The following is a 25,066-nucleotide window of genomic DNA, read 5'->3' as shown; positions in this document are numbered from 1 at the left end:
GAAACTTTTTGAAAACTATACAAGTAATGCTACTAAATATTGCACAATTTTGTCAAAATCTAATATGCTAACTAGAAAAACCCATCATGATAAGTAGATGAAGAAATTTCTCCAAAAACTTTAGTTTAATTAAAACTATTATAAAATTTTAATAATTGATAAAAAAGTATTTATTAAAAAGAAATAATGAATTTTAAATTTTAAATTTTTAAAAAAATTATATTTACCATTTTATCCTTAGTTTATTTAGGATCTTATAAGAATTTTTTATGGTTAAAATAGTTAAATTAACTTTTTTCATTAATTTTAAAGTTTATAATTTTTCAATAGTAACTTTCATTACACCAATTAATAAAAATTTTTAATAAAACTTCTTTTTTTGTAATTTTTAAAAAAAATTTACTCTCCCACCTTCTAGAAATGGATTTATGAAAAATTTTACCTAAAATATGTATTCAATAAATTATAAAACTTATTGGATCTGGATATCCAAAAATATGTGAAAAAGATAATTAAATAATTTTATTTACAAAAAATTTATAAAAAAATGGGATGTGAAGAGTAAAAAACAAAAAGATTGTTATTTGCACCCCAACATTTACTCAACATACCACCTTACTTTTAACACCTCATTTTTTACTCATCACACCTCACACCTAAAACATCTATTTACCTAAAACTCAAACACCATATGTTTTCTCTTACACCCAAACCAAAATAGTAAACTCTAGGATTTGAAGCCCCAAATCAAGCCATTTAAAGTTAGAAAGCATAAAATCAAAAGTAAACTATTTGTTATTTTTATTTTTTCATTTGATTTTGTATTTACTTTCATAAAATTTTATGTTAAAATGTTAAAAGGAATGTTTCAAAACTTCTAAAAATTAATTTTTAAAAGATTTTAAAGGTTTTCCAAATTGGATGTTCAAAAATTCATTTTCAAAAAGTTTTAAAGTCTTTCGATCGTCCATTTCGAAAACTTTTAAGAATTTATGAAATTTTATTTTTGGAAGTTTTGAATTGCACCTTTAACATTAACACGAAACAAAATCAAATGAATTGGCTTGTAACAATAAAAGTCACCTACAATGAATGTTCTTGGGACTAACAAAAGTCACATACAATGAACAGTACTTTGTTGGTCCTAAAAACTATTCATTATAGGTGACTCATCCTTAATCCAGCCTGTAGCAGTTGAAAAAACCCAACCAGATGTCGACTGCACTGGTTTTTCCTGAGCAGCTTTTTTATCCCAACCCTAAACAAAACAAGTCAAGAAAAGTCAGTGCAATCGACATCTGTTTAATAACGAAAGCTGATGCAAGTATTAGAAGCAGTGCTAAACCAGTAATGGGAGCTGTGGCAGAGCACGGAACCAAGACACTAAAGAGGAAACAAACGGAATTGCAAGCTGAGCATGAACTGGGAAAATAAGTCGATAAATCAAGAATTGATCATGAGTAAACAAATAAGGCGATAAATTTGAAGCTACATTGGAGCCAGTAGCTGACAGGGAAGCTGGCTGTAAAGATGCAAATGAGAATGGGGTGCAACGGTTGAAGTTGGCTTGGAAGTTAATTATTAAGCCATTTGTGTCTATGTTGTGCTATCAAGTATTCTGTTATAACAGCCATTAATATATTTTGTCAGCATTTTACAATTTTGTTTTTACTCAATTAAAGCAAATGATGCGATATATATAGGAAATACTATGTAAGAGTCATCATTATGAATGAAATATAGACTTTTTCTCTCTTCTACTCCTCTCTCTTCCTTTTCTTAATTTTATTTTCTTTCCTGGTCTTCCTTCATTCTTCTTAAATCACAGCTAATTTGTGATAGAAAATCACTATCAATAATGGTAAAATGTTATACAAAAAAGACATGCTTAAGGACTACCTAACCATTTTCATTTTACACAATCCCAAATGGACTAATAGAGAGTATTTTCATAAGTTCCCAAGAAAAATTGCTGCTAGGAGTTGAATAAAGAACTGCTCTACTTCCAGAAATCAATTTTCAATAAATAATTTGCTTTTTCTAAGATTAATTTCTAAAATTTACTGAGCCATTCCAGATATGTATGTCTAGCAACATTTACATTTTTTTGAAAACTCATTTGCGGTAAAACCTATTGGAAGAAGAAAGTTAGGGATGTGAAAGACAAAAAGATAATTGACTAATGAGTATTTAAGTAATTTCATTAAAAGTTAAATTTATAATAAAATTTTGGGGGTGTATTGAGTAGTTTTTGAGGTGTAAATAGTATCCCTCACAAAAAATGGAATGTATTTAGAAGCTCTAAAATTATTATAATGTTCATCTTATCAAAATTACAAAAATATCCCTCTTATTATAAATGGTCAAAATTACTATAATTCTTATCTTACCGTAATTAAAGAAATGCCTTATGATTGCTTCATAAGATGGCATGTTATAAAATTGTTATAATGCACTTATTAAATTACATATTAAATTTTAACATAATATAAAATTAATCACATATTAAATTACTAAAGTACCTTTGTCATTGTTTTATGAAAGTTTAACATGTAACATTTTATGAAAATTACTATAATATTTCTATTAAATTACATATTAAATTAATTACATAAAATGTAACTACATGTTAAATTACTATAATAAAATAAAAATTAAAAAATATATATAATACGATAATTTTAAAAGTAAAAGACACAACAAAAACATTAAATGATTTTTTATTGTTTTAAATATTCTTACAAAAAAATTATAACTTACAACAAATTAAAAGTCATGCATTTAATCAAATGATTAATAAAAATACAATGCTCAAAATATAATATAAAAATTTAACAAAAAACTATAATCTCAATATATGAAATATTATATATATATTAATTTAATATATTTTATAATATTTTTATTTATTTTATTATTTATTATTTTTATATTAAAATAATGATAAATATGTTTAAAATAATAATTATTATAAATAATAATAATAATAATAGTAATAATAATCACAATGAATTATATTATACTGCTAACTTGTATAACTTTAGGCTTTAGGTTCCTATAAAACAAAAAAGTATAAAAAAAGAAAAAAGAACCATCAAGAAATGTTCCTAAATAATAAAAGGGATCATCCCTCCATCATTCATCTAACTTATAACAAATCTCGATTAAATGCGTATTTGTGTGCATTTTCTTTCCTACTAGTTGATTCTATGACAAAATATTAGCAATAATTACAAACCCCTGCCACTTTTCCACGGCTAGACATAATAAACACATGAAACTATAATAATAATAATAATAATAATAATAATAATAATAATGCTGTTACTACAATACAATCACTGAGGATGTCCAACGCAATAATACTGTGACAAATAATATTCAAGACAGTATACTCACACGTCAAAACATACAGAAATGGGCAAAAACGGATGCATTTCATATTCTATACTGTACAAACTGTAATGGGAAAATTTTACTTCTAAACCAATACAAATCAAAGAATTCTGACACAAAGTCATGAACTTGAAACACCAAGGTAAGCAACCAAACAAAATCTCAAAATTAATAAGAAAAACGCTAGTGAAATGCCCCAAATTAAAAGAATGAAATGAATACGAAAACAAAAACAAAAATGCAAAAAAATTTTCATGATACACATGTTACAAGCAGAGGAGATAACGTCATCCCCAGATGGATTGCCTTCATCAGCGCCACAAACTGGAATAGACTCTTTTCAGAGAACCACTTCAGTTTCCACATCTGAGACCCAGCTAACTTCTTTTCCTTCTTACTTGTCACAACCCCCTTTAGCATTTTGTTTGAGGAGCAGGCCTTTGATGCAGTATGGTTCGCAAGAGCTAATGTCACACAATGACTTCCCTTTTCCTCGATAACCTAAAATCAGAAGTCAGATCGGCATTTAATCTTTTCCAGACACTGATAGTAAGCAAATAAAAAAAAAATCAAAATGCAAATTGTGCATATCAAAGGCAGATATAATCCACTTTCTATATAGATTGAAATTAAAAGCCCTAGGGAAAAAAAAAAAACAAAAACATAAAAAGAAATTATGCTGAATATCTTGAATGGGCATGAAGAATCCCTCTAAAAGCAAAGGTGACAGCCATGGTATAAAAACTAGAAAGAGATCTCTTCTGCCAAATAACTCTGCCCTGATTCATCTGGGAAACCAATTCATGTCTGTTCACAAACACAAGGTCCTCAGCATGGTCCCTTACCTAATTCATGTCTAATTTCTAGTCCTAGTATGGAAGGAAAGTGTACATTATTAGATCATAATAATCGACTTCAGTAAAATTAACATATGCAGACATTGCATATGATGTTTAGAAAAAAAAATTCTGTTTTGAGGAGTTATTTTCTTTTTAGTGTAGTACCAATCTCTTTAGACATAACTCTCTGCGCATACCTGATGTTAGATTTGCTAACTCTTAGGAATCTTTATTATGAAGCTATCTTTTAAGATAATTTTTGCCAGAGCATTTGATAACATCCAATACTAAAGAAGCAAGAAACAAGATGCCAATTTACGTAAAAGGCCAAGAAAAGCATGAGATTTGCCTTGTTATGAGCCAAGTAGAGGGGCCATAATAAGACTTAACATGAAAGCAAAGATAACACAAGCTACAACACCTGCCTGATGCAGCATAAGAGAAATTTTTGGGTTGCTAATCAAACGCATAAACTCTAGTGTCAGCTCAACCAACTTTGAGAAGAAAGCATCGGAAAAAGGACATGAAAAAAAGGAAGGTGCCAATAAAAGCAAGGTTACAATTATCATTCTTTTTCCAAAACGGCAAAAATAAAGGTATTAACAAATAATGAATAGTTTCAGTTTATTTCACTTTTTTACACCAAAATGGAAAATAGCCAACTGTCCAATTTAGCTATCAGTAAGGGTTCAAAGCGCAATTAGTGCAAACAATAAGAGAGGAAAGGGGCATAATCAAGCTTAATGCCAAATCTGTTCCTATAGTACACCAACACAGCAACTAGGTTCAACAATAAACTCCCAAATGAGGCAGAACCATGCTAAAGGCAGAATACTGCAGAACAAAAACACAAGTACTTTTAAAACCTCCTACAAGAGCTTCTATTAAATATATTTCCACGCTCCATGCAAATAAATTGCCTCAAACCTTAACTTCTATGAGTTATTATATAATAGCTCCTGAACTTACAACTTCCACAGAGTTGAAGATGCACAACTGTAAGGAACAACCACAATTTTATCTGTTCACTGATTGCTATGATAACTTACAAGTGGTCAGGTTAACCGATGTACTTTTTTCTATTTGGAGGTCCCTTTAACCATGAGGAACAGCCCTCACAATTTACAAGGTAGGTGATGCGACGCAAAAATATGCTTACTGAAGGATTAAACTATTCAGATATCTGTTTAATTAATTTTATATATTTTATCGATTCAATGCAATTTTAGCATTTAGGGAATGATTGCAACATTTTTAGGTTAAATTAGCACTTGGCAATATTTCATTAGTCTTTAGAAGAAACCTATAAATTGATATTTTCAGTTTTTGGTAGCTTTTGATCATGGATTTTCAAAATTTTGAGATTTCCATTGAGTACAGAGATTTCATCGTAAGTTTCTATCTCTTTACACAATTTACTCAATTTCTATTTAAGTTTCTTGCACTCCAATTTTCCCTCTATTTCTGTCTGATCCCTTTTTCTTCTCCTTTCCCCTCCCCAACCTGCATAAGGAGGGAACAAGGAAGAAGAAAGTAGAGAAAAGATTGAAATTAGCAGAAGAAGGGAAGAATTAAAAGAAACTTAAGGAGCACTAGACTAAAGTGCAGAAGGAAAGGCAAGCAAGAGGGAAAAATCTCAATAATCCCTACCAGAAAGAGAAAATGACATAGGTTCTATAAAACCATAAAATAAGGATGAAATATAACCCTAAATGGTGTAATAACTCTCTAAATGCTAAAAATTACAAATTCCCCCCTAAAAATATATGATGTGTTCCCCACTCATTCTCCCTAATTGATGCATACAAAGGAGGGGACGGTGAGACAAAGAAAGAATGGAGATAAAATCAGGCAAAAGGGCAGAAACACCCTTGAAATATATATAAAGTAATTTCTAGATACTTTAATTTCAATAAAAATGATCTTATCCCACATCAATCTTCCTAATTGATGCAAACCAAGGGCGGTGAAGGACAGACAGAGAGATGGAGAAAAAATTAGACAAAAAGAAAAGAAAAAGACAAACTTAGAGGAAAATAGAAGAAACAAGGAGAGGAACCAAAAAACCCCAAGGGGAAAAGGGAAAAATTTCATTACTCAATTCTCAATATTCAGTTCATAGAATCCCAATAACCTCATCGCTCCTAGAAATTGAAATAATATAGGCACATAGGCTGCTAACTATACCCTAACATAAACATAAAATACTAAGTCTATTGAATGCCCAAAAATATTCCTTAAATACTAAAAATTAAAACCGGATTAAAAAAACTATACAAAATTAATAAAAACAAATCTCTATATAATTTAGTCCTTCAATAAGCATGACCATATCCCGCATCATCTAAATTCTTATGCCTCTTTCTTATAATAAAGTTCTTGATCCCATGAATCTAGAAAACAAAAAAACAAATAAATTAATTAATTAATTAAATAAAATAAAAAGCAAAGAACCTATCTTTAAAACTATAATAGCAAAAAAAAAAAAAAAGATCTGAAGATATTGCATATAAACCTATGAATAAGAATTATAAATGGCTTAACATGGTAAACAATAAGGACCTCTTCATGAACATCTAATATGAGCAAACATTATTCTGATGAGAATCTAACAAGTATAAACTGAGATATATGATCATCTCCTGCAATAATGACTACTACAGCAACAAATGATTCTATTAGCAAAATAATATATTAGTTAAAGAATGCAAGATAAGAAAACTCAAATCATTACCATCTCAGATACATCTGTGATGTTGCAGCATGAATCGAGTGAGAAATATGGAGGGGAGCATGCATCATTTAGGAGAGAGTTGAACTGAATAATGTCTTCAACACACACAAGCACATGTCCTCCAATAAGAAACAGTGATCTTGAAAGCCATGATTCCTCTGTCCAGTTTTCACATAAAAGAAGGTTAAGCATAACCAAGTTCAAGGTCTATGCGTCTATGCTTCAGCATCCGCATGCAAGTGAGAGTGCAAGAAAGAAAGATGTGAATTGGTAAAAGTCAGGTGTTGTCATATTCCCAAAGTGAGAACATGAACTACTAAATATAATCATACAACAACCTTTCTCTTCTGAATGCATGCATACAGAAGAATAAAGGCATCAGCATCCACAACCATGATAGTACAAGCAAATTAATGATATTTGTGCAGACATAATCAAAACATATTCTAACATTGCAAACTAGCAACATACTTTCTCACTAATTGAAGGGATTTTACTTTTAGCCCTGAGAAAAGGTAAAGCATGACATGCCCTACAAACTAGTCAAGAATTCTGGACAAACAAACATGCAAACACATACTCTGGAACAAACAATATCATTGGCAAACACAACCTATCTTCGCACCCTTTTAAACATACCTACAAGCACACATGGCCAATAAATTGTACACTAAATGGAAGTTGCGTTATTACAGAAATCGACGACAATTGAATGACATGTTCCTCCTCTTGACATTTATTAACAAACACTAAGTCAATCTATCCATTCATCTACACTTTCAACTTAAGAGGTCCATTCTCAACATTATCTTAAAGAATATATAAAAATAATAACAAACATTTTGGCACAAGCCATACCTGGTTGACACATGACATGAAAGTGAAAGATTCAGATCCAACAGGGTGAATGACAAGATATATATTCCAAATTTATCAGGAATTGAAAGAACAAAATTTTCAAAGGCAATCGCATATCAAAACTGACTTTAAATTACGTTGCTACTTGTTTTTCTACCTTTCATAATTTTCATTAGTTACATTATTTCGCCTGAATCATATCCCACCGTCCCCATTCCATGCAAAATTATAGGAAATATGCTAGAGATGACAAGCATATTAAATACAATAAATCATAAACAAGCTGAAATTCAGTGAACAATACCTTTATTGCCACCTTCCTTAAAAAGTACCATGGAATGTTGGAACATGCTTAATTTTAAACCTCCGCATATTTGATTCTCAAATAACTCAGCCTGAACCTGCTCCAAACTGCCATTTAAATTTCCAAAACCTCAATCTATCATGAGAAAGAAAACAATGGCAGTTATTAAATTCAAAACTAATCATTATTATACTCCTCATCCCAATTGATGTATGATTGTTGATCTAGAGTGGTTTTAGAAGCAAGGTACATAACTTAACCACATTCACCAAGACATTGGGAGAAAAAAGAAATGAACAGAAAGAGATAAAGAAACCAAAACTAATTTGAAATTCATTTTACGATGTTCCAAAAAGGTATTTAGATTACATAAACGCATAGAGAGAAATACACATTATATGTTAAATGGTAGGTTTCATGGTTAAGTGAAAGAGTATTGAAATCACCTCCTTAAAGAGCATTTATCACTTGGTGCACATGAATCAGAAACTTTCACCGTGTGAAGTAATTGAGTTGATTTCTCGATGCTCCTTGTTATGAACAAGTATGATACATTCCCTTCCACGTACAATCTAACCAGCAATAGAAAATAGAGAGTTTCAGAGGAGTGATTAGTTTCTTAACTTCTATTGAAGTATCACAAATCACTAACCTCACAACCTGGAGACTTAGACCAACTAAAACCTCTCTTATATCTTCAACCCTATGGCAACCTAATAAATCCAAGATACTCTCTGCAAAGACATTAAAGTGCACACCATAATGATATTTGACAATCCGCACAAAAAATTTTGTCAAGTAATCAGCACTGGAAAGACAATCAACAAATGCATGCCTCATGCAAAAAACTACTTCATAATCCAACCTGATCCGTCACATGCAACACCAACAAGTAGCACATACAACTTTTGCTCACTGCTCAATACTAGAGCAACTTCTCTGCAGATGGAAAGAAAGCAAGAAAAGAAATTATTTAGAATGCCAAATCCTCAACTTACAAGAAAGACCATGTTAGTGCAGGGTTACGACAAATCATAACCAATAGAAAACGAAACATTCCAAGGACTTTCAGAAATGCCCAATGTCAACATTTATAATTTACTGCAAGCATTCAAGGACTGACGGGATACTACATCTAGCCTAAAACACATATTAGAAAACATGAAGATTTATACCAAAAGGAAAGTAAATTTTTCTTAAAGAAAAATAAATTCATCAAAACCCATCAACAAGGTAAAAGACATACAAAAAAAGAATTTAAGAAATGGTAAATGATTGATACAACTTCACATAAAAAATTTCCTGATTAAAATAATAACACTACTCTCTTGTGAATTGAAACTCATTATCAAAATAGTTTTATTCTATTACTGGTAATGGTATTTTGTATTCTCTAACAAGAGTCTGAAGAAGCCTCATCAAAACAAATTAAAACCTTTTCCTAAATTTTTTTGGAAATACCCACCTTTCTCTGCAATCAGACTGGTCAACTATACAACTGCAACGAATATATTGCCCACAAGTCTCATGAACTCTCAAATCTGCAACATTTTCATTGAAGTAGTCCTCAATAAAATCATTCTTCCCCTCAGATGAGCGTTTAGCGTCAGAATATCTCACAACATTATCAAGTCGAGGTGTTGAAATTGCATTTTTCATGTGATTTTTATCAAAATCTTTCTGATCACTCCCATTTAAAAGGCGCTTCCCTTTCATTTCCTTAATATCAGCCCCACTAGACTCCAGATTACCATTTGATTTTTGTGGCACCTGTTGACAGCTATTCTCTTCCAAAAATGAAATCACTCTTCTTTTTGTTTTCCTGCTACCTTTTCTTTCATCATACCAATCAGCCTCTTGGGTCACAAAAGAAGATATCTCTAGATCATGAGAACCCATATCTAAGTCACTGGACAATTGCAGGGGTTGGTTCGTATTTACAATTTTGGTGGTACTAAAGGTTTGTTCAGTGCATGAATCAATGAAGCAGATGCCGTTTTTGTTCCCATGGGAAATCTTATTTCCTTTTTCACAATAATTATCCTCAAAAAGATATGATGAAGAATGCCCTTCAACACTCCTATTGTGGTATTCCTGGACTGGTAGCCCAACTTCACAGTAATCATCTTCACTGCAGCTAGTATCGCTGTCAGATGATGCCACTGAATAGGACTCCGCAGATAACTGCAGAATTTCTTCCACCAAATTGTGGCGGCGATGCAAAAGGTCCTTCTGATAATGAGGCGGCGATCCAGGGTAAGCAGAGGAAGAATTAGACTCTGTTATATTATCAATTGTATTCAAATGTGATACACTGGCATTTCCAACCATCCTATTCCTTCCTTGGACGGTAAAAATATTGCGATGAGAACTCTCAGCTCGCATGGATCCGCTATTCTTCTCATCATAAAAGTAAGATTTCTGATACTCCTGTTTTAGATCCATTGTCCTCAAGCCTGGTAGAGGGAAACCACCAGTAATACCTAAGGAAAAAATATGATCAAAATATCTGTTGGCATGCACAACAGTAGACGTATCAGCAAAAGAATTGTCAGATTGTAAAACATTCAAGTTACTTTCATCTCTTGAAGCTTCAACAGAGTCTGAAACATATATTGAACTTTCACTAAGAAGCCTTTCGCTTTTCCCCATTTTTTTACAATTTTCTTTCCCAGGAAGTAACACAGTCACATTAAAATTTCCACCATCTGCAAAATTCTCAGAAGCATGATCCATCCATTCCTTGAACTCCCGCAACCATAGAATAGAGCGCTCTTTCTTCAGTTGTTCTACTCTGTTCATAAGATCAACTATTTCAGCTTCATCCTCAGATATGATACTCTCCTCTCTGCTTCGAATTTCATTATCACATGACACAGAATCTAGATCAGAACAAATGTAGGTGCCTTCTTGTTCACTCTCAATACAAGCAAGTCGAGATACTTTTATCTGCAAGATGTTAAAATGATAACCACCTATCAGCACTGATAAACACGGTAAAGTACATGCACAACCAAAATTCATCAAATGCATCCAAAAGACTAACCAGGGTGCCAAAACCATTTCACCAAAAGGAGAGAGGGAGGATGGATGACTGTAAAGTTAAAATAACATACAAATTCGAGAATTGGGAAAACTTTACGCACCCTCTTTTTGTTAATACCCCCCTCTCCTTCAGCATCATCTTTTGCGGGAGTATAGAACCCAAAGCTGGAAAATCGCTTCTGTCTGCTGGCAACAATAATCTTCCTCTTCCAATACTCTCTGGTACTGACTTCCTTGTCATCTAATTTCAACTAATCAGCCATTCAATCGAACATAAGGAGAACAGTATAATTAGCAGGATTACAAGATAAAAACTAAAATTATGAAATGTTTTAGCAAAGGAGCATGACTACAAAATTGAATTCAACAAAAAAAAAAATGACATATGCAAACAGATAATAAGACATACATTTTCTGGATGACAGAAGTAGCTGAATACTTGTGCGCGATACCATCGGGCACAACATAGTGGATTCCCTTCAAGCCACAAGCTTTGTAGAGATGGGAGGCCCACAAGGAACTCCAACTCTGAAAAATTGGAAATAATATTGTAGGAAACATCAAGCCCTTCAAGTGACTTCAAATTCTCAATTCCACGCAATGTAGTTAGAGCATTGTTCCTCAAAACAAGTTTAACAACATGACAGGACACCTGCATCTTTCAACAACAATGATATATCAAAAATCAAATTCCTATATCAATACATTTCAGACATAGAGCGTGATACTAAAAATTATTCAAGAGAGTTGTTCACCAAAAAAAAATTCAAATAAATGTCTGATCAGTAAAGGTTTAAACAGAGATATTATGAAATTTCCATTAGACCTTAGCTACCTTAAAAGTCCGTTTTCTTTCATGCAGGGCTCATTCGTTTAATAAGTAAAATAGGTAAGAAAGAATAGTGTAAGGAAAGAACAAGGAGAGGCATAACCAAAGTACTCAAAGAGTACACAAGAAAACAAACAATGAACAAACATTTTAAAAAATCCAAAACAAAGTCAATAAGCTACAAGGACCAGATTAGAGTGTTTTCCTCTATTTAGAACCATGTAACTTGAGTCAGATCAGTAAGAGCAAGATCCCTCTTTATACTTTCCTCCCTCATCTTATTTTGTCTTTCTTCCTTCTAACATGGGCAACACATTCTAACAGAATCACTCTTAGGCCTTTGTCTCATATGTTCAAACCATCCTAGATGTGTCCATTATTTTATTCTCAATTGGTGCTACCCTCAGTCCTAACCTTTTCAAAAATGCATCTACTTCTAAACTATATTTTCTCATATACACACGTCCATCTCAATAGCCTCAATGCAGCAACCATCATTTTCCGAATAAACTGGAATTTAACCACTCAATGTTTAGGACCACACTGTTTGAATCCTATCAGTAGCATCTCCATAAATGCTTACCATCTTTGTTTATGATTAAGCCAAGATACTGAATCGATTTATATTACATAACAAGGCTCTGTTTGCTTGTTAGCATTGTAAGTAGTTACTTGCACGCTGCTATTGGTTATTGCCTTCCAAAGTGTTGAAATAAAATTAAAGCAAATGGGTAAAAAACAAAATCATAAAAATAAATTACTAAAATGTAATATAACATAAAAAGTATTCATTTTGTTATATACATATTTTTCACTTTTATTTTTAATTCTTAAGAAATATTTTTAGCTTTTGTATCCAAACTCGTTTTTATGGTTTTAAAAAGTAATATAACATAAAAAGTATTCATTTTGTTATATACATATTTTTCACTTTTATTTTTAATTCTTAAGAAATATTTTTAGCTTTTGTATCCAAACTTGTTTTTGTGGTTTCTTTTAAACCAAATCTGATGACTAAATAGTCTAAATGGGGTTAGAGCTGACAATGGATAGGGAAAAGAGAGATGTGGGAAGATGATGATAGTAGTTAATGGCCTTAGAGATAGCAAATCCTTATGGCATTGCTTGAAAGGTCAGAATTTCACTTGATTCTTTCCACTTCCTTGATGTGGTGTTGTGTGTGATTTCTTTCAATCTGGGCCTGCAGGAGATATCTTGCAGGGGAGACTTAGCAAAATTCTTACTTTGTTGGTTTTATCATGATTTTTTTTTTTATTCGTCTTGGTTTTATTGTGGTTCATGGGAGTTCCTTGAGTTTTTGGATTTTTGGAGGTTTTCTCAGTTTTTTTTTTTTTTTTTTTTTTTTGTTGTTAATGGTTGGACTATGTATTTTTGAGTGGTGCGATTTCAGTTGCTATCATTTCTTTTTTATATTGTATCCGCCAGGTGCTTTCTTAGTGCTCTTGTTTTTCTAACCTGTGGGTTGGAATTTTGCAACCTTTTGGTTGATATAACACACTATTTTGGCTGAACCAAAAAAAAAAAAAAACTAGTGACTAAATGCTACCTAAGAAAATTCCAAAAGGTAAGCATCTTTCAATCTATTTCCCTCCATCTTGGAAAAGTGAGCAGAAAGTTTTCAGCTTGTGAACAAATAATGTAAGATTGTAAGAATGTGAAAGGTAACCACCCATGCCATATGGAGTATCAATAAAAATAAGCTGCATAATAGCTGTAAATTGATACTTATATCAAAAGTAACATATTGACAAAGAAAGAGAGTATCAAATCTTTGCTAGTATTGAAACTTTCCTGAGTTTCAAGTACTTGCTTGCTAATATTGCAGCACTCAACATTTAAAATTCTTATTATACTAAATAACAAATGACCGCTTAAAAAAATTCATGCCTAGAGTTAAAAACTACTAAAAAACTCAGCTAAACCAGTAAGAAACAGATGGTTTATTAGCACTGAACTCTAACATCGGTTCAAACAAAAAGCTTCATGTTTTTTGGTTAAAAGGTCAAAATGGAAAAGCTGTTGCTGTGAGGAGATGCTTAGGAGAGGCCAATGCAGAGTTTATGAGAAGCTACAAGAAAGCCAACAAGTGAGCAGTAGATGAGGAGAACAAAACAATTCAAGGGTAGCGACTGGACTGGAATTTGGAGATTTCAAACGTTTTGTTTAAAAATTGAAGAAGATAATAAGGTCACAATAGTCATTTCAAACTAAAACAAAAATTAAACATTTCCTACTCCCTCTTTTCCCCTGATTCAGAGTATTGTAAAAAGGGGCATTTGAAGGAAAACAACATGGTACTCAGGATCCTTCCCTATCATTTATTTTAATTGAAATGGTAGCCAAACAATGGAAGGGTTTCCTACTTTGCCACCTTTGCTATCCTTTCCCCCCTCTCCTCAATCTAAACAGTGTTAAAGTAGAGCTCATTACTTCCCCCATTGAGTTTCTTAATGAGTCAAGCCTAACAAACTTCTGTCATCCATAGATCCACAAACTTTAAAAAACTGTTTTAAGCAAAACAACAACTACTACAATGAAACTCTGACAAAATGCATGTCGAAATACAGGCAATTGCGCAATTACAAACAAAACAAAAAGCGTGACATTAACAAAAATAATCTGCAGAAAACAAGCTAGAGACAATTAAAAATACAATAACCAATATATGCCGCCGTTTAATAATTTTTGAGTATCAAGTCAAAACCAAAAATCAACGATTTAATGAGTAATAATCCCGGTTATTCCTACCTCACTAAATGATGAGACGGATCGCAGTTGATTGAATCCAAGATCCAAGTGCTTCAACTTGGCACATTTCCGAAGATTATCCACCTTTGCAAACTTGTTTCGACTTAAATCAAGGGTTTCAACAGAAGGAAGAAGTTGCAAAGACTCATCCATTAGTAACATGCGATTGCAAGCACACGAAACAAAGGACAACCGGTTCCACTGTGGAGAGCCCTTTATCTCAGCAATTCTACTGGCAAACACATGTCGTAAAGCATCCTACATAATTTGAAAAGGCAAACATAATCTAAATCATTCTGAAGCTTCCATCACTAATTCACCAGTTGTTAATCAAATATAAATTGAGGAAAAGAATTTGTTTAAAGAGCCCATCCGTAATAGCACCAAATTGTCCTATGCAGGAAGAAATGAGGGAATAAAATATTATAATTTATAACAACAAAACCTTAACGAGTGCCGTTAATTCTTCATTTTGTTTGAAAATAAATGCAAAACACTCAATGAAACTCACTGCTGAATTATGGCAAATAATCTTCTCCAAAGTATGCCTCAATTCAAGCAATCCCTTGGCTGCTGAAGTCGACAAATTGCACCCTCTGAGTTCCAGAACCTTCAGTCTTCCAAATGGCAGCAATGAGAGCGGCGTGGGGTCACGCGCAGGCGGTGGCAAGGCAGATACCACCTTAAGAGTCGTTAGCAGCCGTAGTATCCGGCGAAGCTGTTCGAGCGCACGGTGGTCCCCAAGGTCCGAGACGTAGGCACGTAGATAGTCAACTGGAGCTCCCGCTAGAAGTCTCTCGAGCTCCTGCAACGCCTCGAGCCGCGACTGAACGTAGTGGAGGCCCGCCGGGTTGAGCTTCAGAACCTTTGTCCCTTCGATCAAAGGCCCCGCTTGCTCGTCAACGAATTTGACCAGCTTCTCAAGGTAGCGATCCCCTGTGACGATCGCCATTGGCACCAGAATTAGGGTTTTAGAAACAGAAGAAAATCAACCAGCGGCTCATATCAAAGCTCATAAATAAACACATATTCAAGTCCCAGTGTCAAAATATATATATCAAGAAATCAGAATTCTAAAAGGGTCTTTAGATGGGAGAAGGTTAAAAAAAAAAATCCTAGGAAAAGAGAATGGAAAGAAAGTCGAAGGAAATTGATTTGAAGATTGCAAGAGAAGTTTTAAAAGGAAGAAATCGGAGGAAAAGGGAATAGGAGGATTTGTATTATAGGAGAGAGAAAGGAGGTTTAGGGGGCGATTGGGGCCATGGGATGGGCGAGCAAAATGAAAATGATGGTTTCTGTTTTTGTTTTTGGTCTGTTTGGAGTGATGATGTGGGAGTCATTAATTGGATCCAATGATTGGCGCTTGTATGGTGAAATTTGTGTTTATTGGTTTCCGGAGAAATTAGAAAGGAGAATTATGATTTATCATCACAAACACACCTGGCGCACATGCACCCAACGTTGGGACCCCAAACAACGCAATTCCGTTGTTTATCTTAGGTTTCTGCTTCCTCCACAATTCAGGTCTTGCAGTAGTCCGACCCAGATCGGAATAAACAGTTTGTCGGTTCTTGGTAATTGTAGAGATAGAGAGTCGCTGCTACTTTAGTGTTAGTTTTTTTTCAATTATGCTCCTAGGTTGTTGGCATTCTCGTGGAATTGTTGCGAATTTGATTTTTAATTTTCCTTCGCGAAGATTTTTCTCCATTATTTACTCTTGATTTTAATTTAATCAGGAACTAAATTTTTAAAATTTCAATGTAACTAATGTGGGTTGTATTATTCTTTCTCTTTTTGATATATTGTTTTTCTCAGTTAAATTTGTTATTCTATTTTTTTTAATGTTCTTAATTGTTTTGCTACTAATTAGGAGAAGTCGATAGTATAGAATTTGAAAAGAGAATTATGGAGATTTTATGAACTTGGGACACTAATGTAAATGTCTAGACTAAAATAGAGTAATATGTATATGCGTGAGATATGGATAATCATTTTTTTATATTCTTTCTTCTTCATCTTCCTGAGTGTTCACCCTACTTCTCTTCTTATTCTTTTCTTAACTTTATTTTTGTAATCACCTATCCTTGTAGATAATTAAATGTGTTTTTTATCCTTTCTGTATTTTTTTATAAATGGTATCAAAGCTATGTTTGATAAAAGGGCTATAAACAGTCATAATCATAATCAGAGGTTCTTACAATGTGATTTGTGACGAAGCATTGGTTCTTACTCTGACATGACCAAACAGGCTAGCCACCTGTGAGGTTGAGGGAATAGGAAAAACCCAACCTGGCTTCGGCCTAGTCAAAAGGCTCTATGTAAAACTAGCTCTGAGGGACCTTAACAGGCCACCCCGCTTTAAGGGACCAACTGTAAATGAAATCAATTAAAGGAGATAACTGTATTTGTAGATCAAACTTATAATCATAGTTTATATATAGATCCTAAGTTTGAATCTAGTAATATATCTGTAAGTCATGCTATTAATAGTTTATTTGATCTTTCTTCTTTTTTTTTCATAAATTATTTGTAAAAATAGATATATTAGAAGATAAAATAGATCTTATTTCAAAAAAAAGTGGACCAAAGACAGATTAAACTTGAACCATCTTCAAACTTTGGACCTATTTTTTATAGAAATTTTATAATGACTAATGATAAACCCTCATATTCCTCCGCAAAAAGACAAGCAAAAACTCTTGGACTTTGAATCTTATAAATATTTAATTGAAAATTTTAAAATAAAAATGGATAAAACTGAAGGTTCGAAACAACGGATTGAGTATTTGAAAATTATAGAAAACCTTTATGAAGAACATAAAAGAATTTTTCAAAAATATAATTATCATTATATGCTTAACTACGACATAACCAGTGTTAGTAGTGAAGACGAACAAGAATTTATTGAAGATAATTTTTAATTCTTGCTACTAATCCAGTAGTTAAGAATAAAGCAGATTCCTTAGATGAAATCACATCTGAAGAAACTTATAGTTTTGAAGATCAACCAGATTCAGAATCTCAAAATCCTCAACCTTATACAGAGGATAGAGGAAAAAAAAATTTTCAGAAGTATTTAATCCAGATACTGATGATTTACTTTGATTTTCAGATTACTTGAATTTTTTTAAAATTTTAGAATAGAAAAAACCTCACCTAAAAAAGGATGATATTAAGCAAACATCAGAAACTGGCCAAACAAATCAGATAAAAGCATAGGTTCTTGTAATTGATTCGTTAAACAAACAAATAGTTGCTCAAGGTGGAACTTATTTAGATTTATCTCATATTCCTCTCAAAGACTATGGAAAAGTCATAGATGATTGGGCGCAATCAATGTCTATTGTAGTAACAGCCTATAAAGATTCTTAAAATAAAGAATGATTTCTTAATTATTTTTATGGCACCGACAAGGAGATGTTCTACAATTCCTTAAAAAATGGAAAAATACTTCTCAAGGTGAAACCCAAAAGTCTGCTCTTCTAGCTACAGGTAATATTCCTCAACTTTTAAAAGATTTAACACAAATCTTAAAAAATGAGTTTTGTGGGAGTACAGGAACTTTGGATCTTAATTAAGAAGCTCAATATTTTTTATCTAAATTAAAATTATGTGATATTAGAAATTTAGATGATTTTTGTAAAAGATATATTTTAGAATATCAAAAATTGGATGAAGAACATTCAAAATTTTGCTTAAATCAATTTTTTCTCAAACTTTTCTCACCATGGGATGAACTTTGTTCTCAAAACTATAACACTTATTTAGAATTAAAACTTAAAACATCTAATGCTGCAAATCCCAGCATAAAATTATATGATATTTTAGGTTGCCGTATTAAATATGTATAAAGTCAGATTACAGAATATTGCCTCAAGCAGAAGGCTGACAAACAGGTAAAATCTAAGCTTAGTTATAAGCAGTGTACTAAGATTTTAGAAAATGATTTAGAATTTGGTTGCAATAAACAACCAAAAAGACATTATCGTTTTAAAAAGAAAAAATATTTTTGGACAAAATAGAAACCAGAAAAATTTGATAAATCTAGAAAGCCTAAAAAAGGCAAATTTGTTGTCAAAAAGAAGAAAAAATCTTTTAAACAAACTTGTAAATGTTTTTATCTGTGATCAAGAAAGTCATTTTGCAAATAACTGCCCTAACAAAGGGAAAAGTGTTAGAAAAATAATAAAAAAGCTTGAAGAAAATACTCTTTAAATTTTATTTGCAAAAGACTTATCAGATGAAGAAATATTTTATGAAGTTTTTTCTGAAACTAATGACGAATCATCTGATAGTGATTCTGACTATATTTTTTATGATAAATACAGAATCTAATCAAGATACTGTATCTGAAACCTCAACAGCTACCAATTCGAGAACTGATGATGGTTTAGTTAAACTCAAGAATGTAATGTGAAAACTCATTATATTCTTGATGACAAAATTAAAGAATTACAACTTGTCAAAAAAGATGAGACTTACAAGACAAATTATTTCAAAATATTTCAACCATGGTATAAACGCCATATTGAAAAAGGAAGTGGTGATATGGTAGCAAATGATTCTAAACAAGGATTAATTGAAATACCTTTGCTTACTAAACAGAAAATAAACCATTTTCTGTAAAAATATCCAAAGGTAAAATATATACATATAGCATTTATTATGATTACTATTAGACCTTTATTTTTAGCTACAAAAGATATTCCAATTATTGATGTATTATTAGATAATAGTTTTGAAAACCCAGTAAATGCTATAATTGGAGAAATTCAATCCAATGTAGCTGCTGAAGTAGTTTTATTTAAAGTAAAACCAAATTATTTTATTTCTATTTTTGATGAACATATTGAAAAATTTTATGTCTTCGTATCAAAATAACCAATTCTAATATTGAAGAAAAATCGCATGATCTTTCAATCAATTGGTCTGCTATTTATGAATTTATAAATACCACTACTACATTTATCAAACAGATAGATCCTCGTATTATTGAAATATTTGAACCAAACTATTTTCATTCAAAAATTAAACCAAAATTTTTAAATCTAGAAGACTTATTTATCTCAATAGGATGGTGTCTAGAAGATATTTCAGAAAATACTTCTAAAAAATAAAAGGTAAATAGTTTAGAATTTTTCTCTTCAAGAGAAAACCTTTATTTTAGAAATCCAAATGCATTAAACAATTTTAATCCGAACCTGGTTTTACCTCTTTCAAATGCTCTTGAAAAATAAGAAGATGATATTAAGAGTATAACTAGTAATCAATTTTTTTATACTCCTTATAGAAATTCTTTTGCAGGATTTCAACGTACAAACGGTATAGGTAATTCACAAATTCCTATTTTTGTAGGTGGTAATCAATCACAACAAACTTATTTTCATTCAGTAAATTCTATTTTAAACTCTACAACTTCTTCTTCTAGAAAACCTCTAGAAGAAATAAAAATGTTACATTTTAAACTTTTTTCTCTTGAAATTATTCATTTTTCTAATAAATCAAAAAATAGAATTTATACTTTTATTCAAGGAGAATTTCATTTTCAAAACTATAAAACATATAGTCTACATATTTTACTCGATATTGGAGCAACAATCTCTAGTTGTCACAGTAACGCTTTGCCTTTAAGTAAATAGCAACCAATGAAGCACCCCATTATTATTGTAGGTATTGATGGTAAGGAAACTATAGTAGGATATAAAGCTAAAAATATTCCTATTTATTTTAATAATGTTAAATTTGTTATTCCAAAAGTACTTTGTTTTCCTAATATGCATGGTGATATTTTATTAGGTAATAATTTTTTGCATACTTATTTACCTTTTTCTATTTCTTCTAATTATGTTACATTAACAATTAATAATTAATCAATTGAAATTCCTCTTTTGCAGGAGCATGATTATATTTGTGATAAGAACTTTCAACCAAAACGTTTAAAAACAAGTATTATTAAATCTATTAATGAAAAACATTGGCTATATAAAATTTTGCAAGAAAACTTCAGTGAACAACCATTGAAGCTTTGGCAAAGAAGCCCAAGATATTGCGAATTAACTCTCATTGATCCAACAAAGATAATCAGAATTAAGCCCATGATCTATACCAAACAAGATATAAATGAATTTGAAGTTCAAATTACAGAGCTATTGGACAAAGGTTTGATAGAACTAACTATAAGCCCTCATTCAAGCCCTGTCTTTATGGTAAGAAACCATTTTGAAATAAAGCGTGGTAAGCCTTATATGGTAATTAACTATAAGAGACTTAATCAAAATCTTGTTTTTTATGGTTATTTTATCCTAAGAAAAGATGTTTTATTAAATTTAGCCAAAATGCTAAATATTTTTCTAAATTTGATTATAAATCTGGATTTTGGTAAATCATGCTTAAAGAAAAATCCAAATAGTTAACAGTTTTTAATGCACCAATAGGACATTACTAATGGACTATTATGCCTTTTGGTCTTTGCAATGCTCATCAAATACTTCAGTATTGAATGGACACTATTTTTAATAAATATAAACAATTTTGTTGTGTTTATATTGATGATACTCTTATTTTTTCTAATACTCTTGATGAGCACAGGAAACACCTGAACATTATTGCTCAAGATTTATTTTACATTGTATAATTTTAAGTCTTAAAAAGGTAGAATTAAAAAAAATAGAAATTTAATTTTTAGGCCTTAATCTTTCTGCTAACAGTCTTATGTTACAAGATCATATTATCTCGAAGATAAAGGATTTTTCAAAAATCCTGAAGAATATTAAACAACTTCAACAATTCTTAGGTATTTTAATTATGGTAGATAATTTTTTAAAAATCTTTCTAAGAAAGAAAGTATTTTACTCAAAAAATTACGAAAAGATGTTGAGTTTACTTGGACCAAAGATGATTCTAATATTATTAAAAAAATAAAATCAGAATTAACTTATATTCCAAAAGTTCATTTACCTAAACAAGGTGATTTACTTATTCTTGAAACTGATGCTAGTGATAAACATTGAGGATGTGTATTAAAGGCAAAAAATCTTCATCAAAAGGATGAATTAATATATGGTTATAATTCTGGTAAGTTTAAACAAAACAAAATAAAATATATTATCTTTGAAAAAGAACTGTTAGCCATAAAAAATAGTGTCAACAAATTTCATATATATTTAGCCTAGAGACATTTGTTATTCGCACCAACAATCAAGTTGTTAGAGATTTTGTTAAGAACAGAAAACTTACAAATAATCCAATAAGGATATGCTGGTATAATATTTTTTGTCAATATAATTTTCAAATAGAATTCATAAATGGTGACAAAAATTTTCTAGCAGATTACCTGAGTCGCCCAAATGGATAGAGGAAAACAAGCATAGTAGCAACCTGGAGAATAGAGAACGAAAAGGAAGAAATTATCTTAGAAAAATTGTTTTTCTTTTTCATCTTCATCTTTTACCCCTTCTTTTCCCAGATCTCTATCTTTTTTCTATAATCCTAATCAAGGATTTCCTAATAATCCTAACCTTGGATTATTTTTGTATCAACCTTATGGCTATACTCTAGGAAACCTACCAATTAGACCACCATACATGCTTTCAAGAATTCAACCAGAGTTTTTTCAGTTTGCTCAAGATCCAATTCAATGGACTCCGATGAGTTATTCATAGATAGTTTCTTTAGCAGAACAATTGCTTTTGGAAACAAAAATCTTTAAGCCAGAGATTAAAGATTTTTACAATCCTGAACTTGAACTACAAGTCTATGATTTATTAAACGCTATTTGGAAATCCCACCTTTCTCGAAACAAAACCCATTTTCAAAAAGGATAACCAATCTAGCTGAATTCTTAGCTAAACAAGCTAAAGAATTTCAAAATTTTAAAAAAGTAGTTTTCGAAAGCCTTCTGTCTACTAATATGCTAAAACAATAGGATATAGATTTCTTCACTTTGGAAGAAAATCCGTATAGTGTTCAAGAAATAAACAATTTCTTGAAACTAGTTGAATATTTTAAAAATCATAATTCTCCAAAGCTAAACAAGCTTAAAAGATTCTTTTATTTGAAAAGGCTGCTTAGCTCCTAACCAAGGATCTATTTCAAAAAATAAAATTTTCAATTATACAAACTACAGAAAACTGTTAGTTGAAAAATTTTTTAAACATTATTTTTCTACTTATCTTTATACAACAGAATTAGGTGATCAAATTCCAAAAATTAAATTTCACCTAAATCACGAACCATTTGATGTAACTAACATCGAGTTTGGTATAGTTGGTCAGGTTCTTATACAAAATTTTTCTTTTGATCTGATCAAAGATTTTTCAACTTTTATTAAACATCATATCCATCGATATGTAAAATATTCAAAACATTTTTACTATATTCATTTTACTAAACTAGTTTTTTAGGTGTATTTCAAATAGAAAGATTTTTTTAGCCATACCAAATTTGGAAAGCTTAAAAATTAGTTTCAGAAAGCCTTTTAGAACCACCTATCGATGCTTTTCAAAATCCAAATGATTTAAACAAAATCATCTCTAAATACACAAATCTTTCCCAATATTAGTTCCAAACAAGAATAGAAATGATGGAGAAAGCCAAATATCTCCTTTATCTTGCAACTAGGACCAACTTTCCAAGAATTACTGCTTGGACAGATGGTTGTCAAATTTTTGTACTTACTTACCGCACTCCACACGAAGATCTAAAGATATAAAGTGAACCAGAAGCAATACAACTTTTGCATCAACTTTCCCAGATGGAAGACATTGATCATCCTCAAGAAATGTTATACCAGTATAAAAAATGATGAAAAATGTGGAATGAATCTAGATCTGTTTCTCCTTAAAGTTTTAACCTAGAATATGAAGAGTTGCACAATTTGGAAAATGTAATAGAAGGATAAACAATCTTATAACAAGTATTATTTCAACCAAGAATAAGCCAAGAAAAAGTTGATCCAAGTTGCCAACACTTCAAGACAAAGCTTTTTGGAGCTCAAGACCAGCTGACAAATATCACTGTTGTAGTTAGACAAACATTATTGTAGTAGTCATTGTACAAAAAGCTATCAACAGAGCTATATCTAAAAAGAATATGTTTACATGACTATTATGGGCAGTTTGAAGATAAATTACTGTTCTTATATGACAACTTAATTAATAAATTTAATCAAAGAGAGGAAAGTAATTCAATTGAAATGGTTGAGTGAAATTGCAATTTTAGAATTTAATGATTTTGAAATTTTTCTTGCTTTACTTATTATCTTTAATTTTGCTTTTAAACTTTATTTATCTTTACTCTTAATTTATTTTTCACCTTAATGAAATTTTTTATTATTTGAACAAAATTATATTGACATAATTTTAGTAGTAGATACTTCATTTTGTCTAAAATGTTTTAAGATATTTTCGAGTCTTAAATTCCAGTAGTAAATATAAGTTTTAAATTTAGTTTTGAGAAAACATATTTAAGTTTGGATTTGCTAGTTAAATTTGGGTCTTATTTTTAGCTTTAATTAGCTAATTTGAATTGGTATGGCTTTTTAACCCAAACAAAGTGTCAAGTTCATTTTCATTTATTTTACATTTATTTTTATTTCCTTAGTCTTTTATTATTTTTTTCTTATTATATTATTTTTAAAAAATTTAAAAAAAAATATAAGTAGAAAATCAAAATATTTGGAAGAATGAAAAATTTTGGGAAAATTTGAAAATAATTAGAATTGTAATTCTTTTGGAAGATAAAATTCTTTATTTAGATTTTAATAAAAAACCAAAATTTCATGAAAAATAACAATTCAAAATCTTTTGGAACCAAAACTCGTTCAAATTTAATTTTTTTAATCAAAACTAAGGCCCTATAAAAAATTGTAAATCTAAAAATTCTTTCTCCTAAAGAGTGAAAGTTTTCTTTGTATAGAGTTTTCTCTCGAAATGAGGTCTTCCTAAGTCATTTCTTAGATTTCTTTGATTGTTTTAAGTTTTACCAAATCTTCAAAGTTATTTTCTTTTTTTTTGTTTTCTTTTCTTTTGTGGTCAATCTGTTTAGAGCTGGATCATTTCTTAGAGCCAAGAAATCAACTGTAGGGTCATCTTAGTGAAACTAGGTTTTGTTTCAAAATTATCAGATTTGAATTAGGGTTTTTAGTAGGAAATCCAAACTAATCAAATAGATCAAATTTATTCTTCTATCCATAATCCTTTTATCTATGGGTCTTGATTAGTTCAGAAAGGGTGAAGCATGGAGGAACTAGTGATTAATTTGACGGATGAAGATGTGCAGATTAATGATTAAGT

At 30.9% G+C, this 25,066-nt stretch overlaps 1 protein-coding gene across 15 annotated transcripts; it reads right to left on the bottom strand.

Annotated features, from left to right (window-relative positions):
* Positions 1-3,281: 3,281 nt before the first annotated feature.
* On the bottom strand, positions 3,282-15,966 carry LOC111289281 (uncharacterized). 15 transcript variants are annotated; one of them, XM_089768025.1, is made up of 12 exons: positions 15,286-15,966; positions 14,775-15,032; positions 11,586-11,834; positions 11,278-11,427; positions 10,708-11,080; positions 9,597-10,614; positions 8,997-9,070; positions 8,784-8,865; positions 8,578-8,703; positions 8,132-8,238; positions 6,970-7,127; positions 3,282-3,897 (listed from the first exon to the last, which is right to left on the bottom strand). In XM_089768025.1, the coding sequence occupies exons 1-12, from the start codon at positions 15,724-15,726 to the stop codon at positions 3,649-3,651; spliced, it is 3,285 nt and encodes a 1,094-aa protein (XP_089624151.1). In that variant the 5' UTR covers positions 15,727-15,966; the 3' UTR covers positions 3,282-3,648. The 15 variants fall into 15 exon arrangements, 7 of the variants coding, with proteins under 7 accessions (XP_089624151.1, XP_089624152.1, XP_022735930.2 ...); XM_089768026.1 differs by having other exon boundaries at positions 11,586-11,828; XR_016346355.1 differs by having other exon boundaries at positions 3,411-3,897; positions 8,132-8,266; positions 11,586-11,828.
* Between the last annotated feature and the right edge of the window lie 9,100 nt (positions 15,967-25,066).

Source organism: Durio zibethinus, chromosome 11 (genome assembly GCF_047325235.1).
Source record: "Durio zibethinus cultivar Kanyao isolate XHJ-2024 chromosome 11, ASM4732523v1, whole genome shotgun sequence".
Lineage (NCBI taxonomy): Eukaryota > Viridiplantae > Streptophyta > Magnoliopsida > Malvales > Malvaceae > Durio > Durio zibethinus.
Note: the sequence above shows the minus strand (reverse complement) of the source record. Positions and strands in the feature narration are given on the sequence as shown.

What these genes read in the sequence shown, in the direction of transcription:
- LOC111289281 (XM_022880195.2), bottom strand. Translation starts at nt 15,726, where the DNA reads ATGGCGATCGTCACAGGGGATCGCTACCTTGAGAAGCTGGTCAAATTC. An exon ending in CCGTCTCATCATTTAGTGAG is followed by an intron (nt 11,835 to 14,774) that starts GTAGGAATAACC and finishes TGTTGTTGAAAG; the next exon opens with ATGCAGGTGTCCTGTCATGT. An exon ending in CTAAGTCTCCAGGTTGTGAG is followed by an intron (nt 8,704 to 8,783) that starts GTTAGTGATTTG and finishes ATTGCTGGTTAG; the next exon opens with ATTGTACGTGGAAGGGAATG.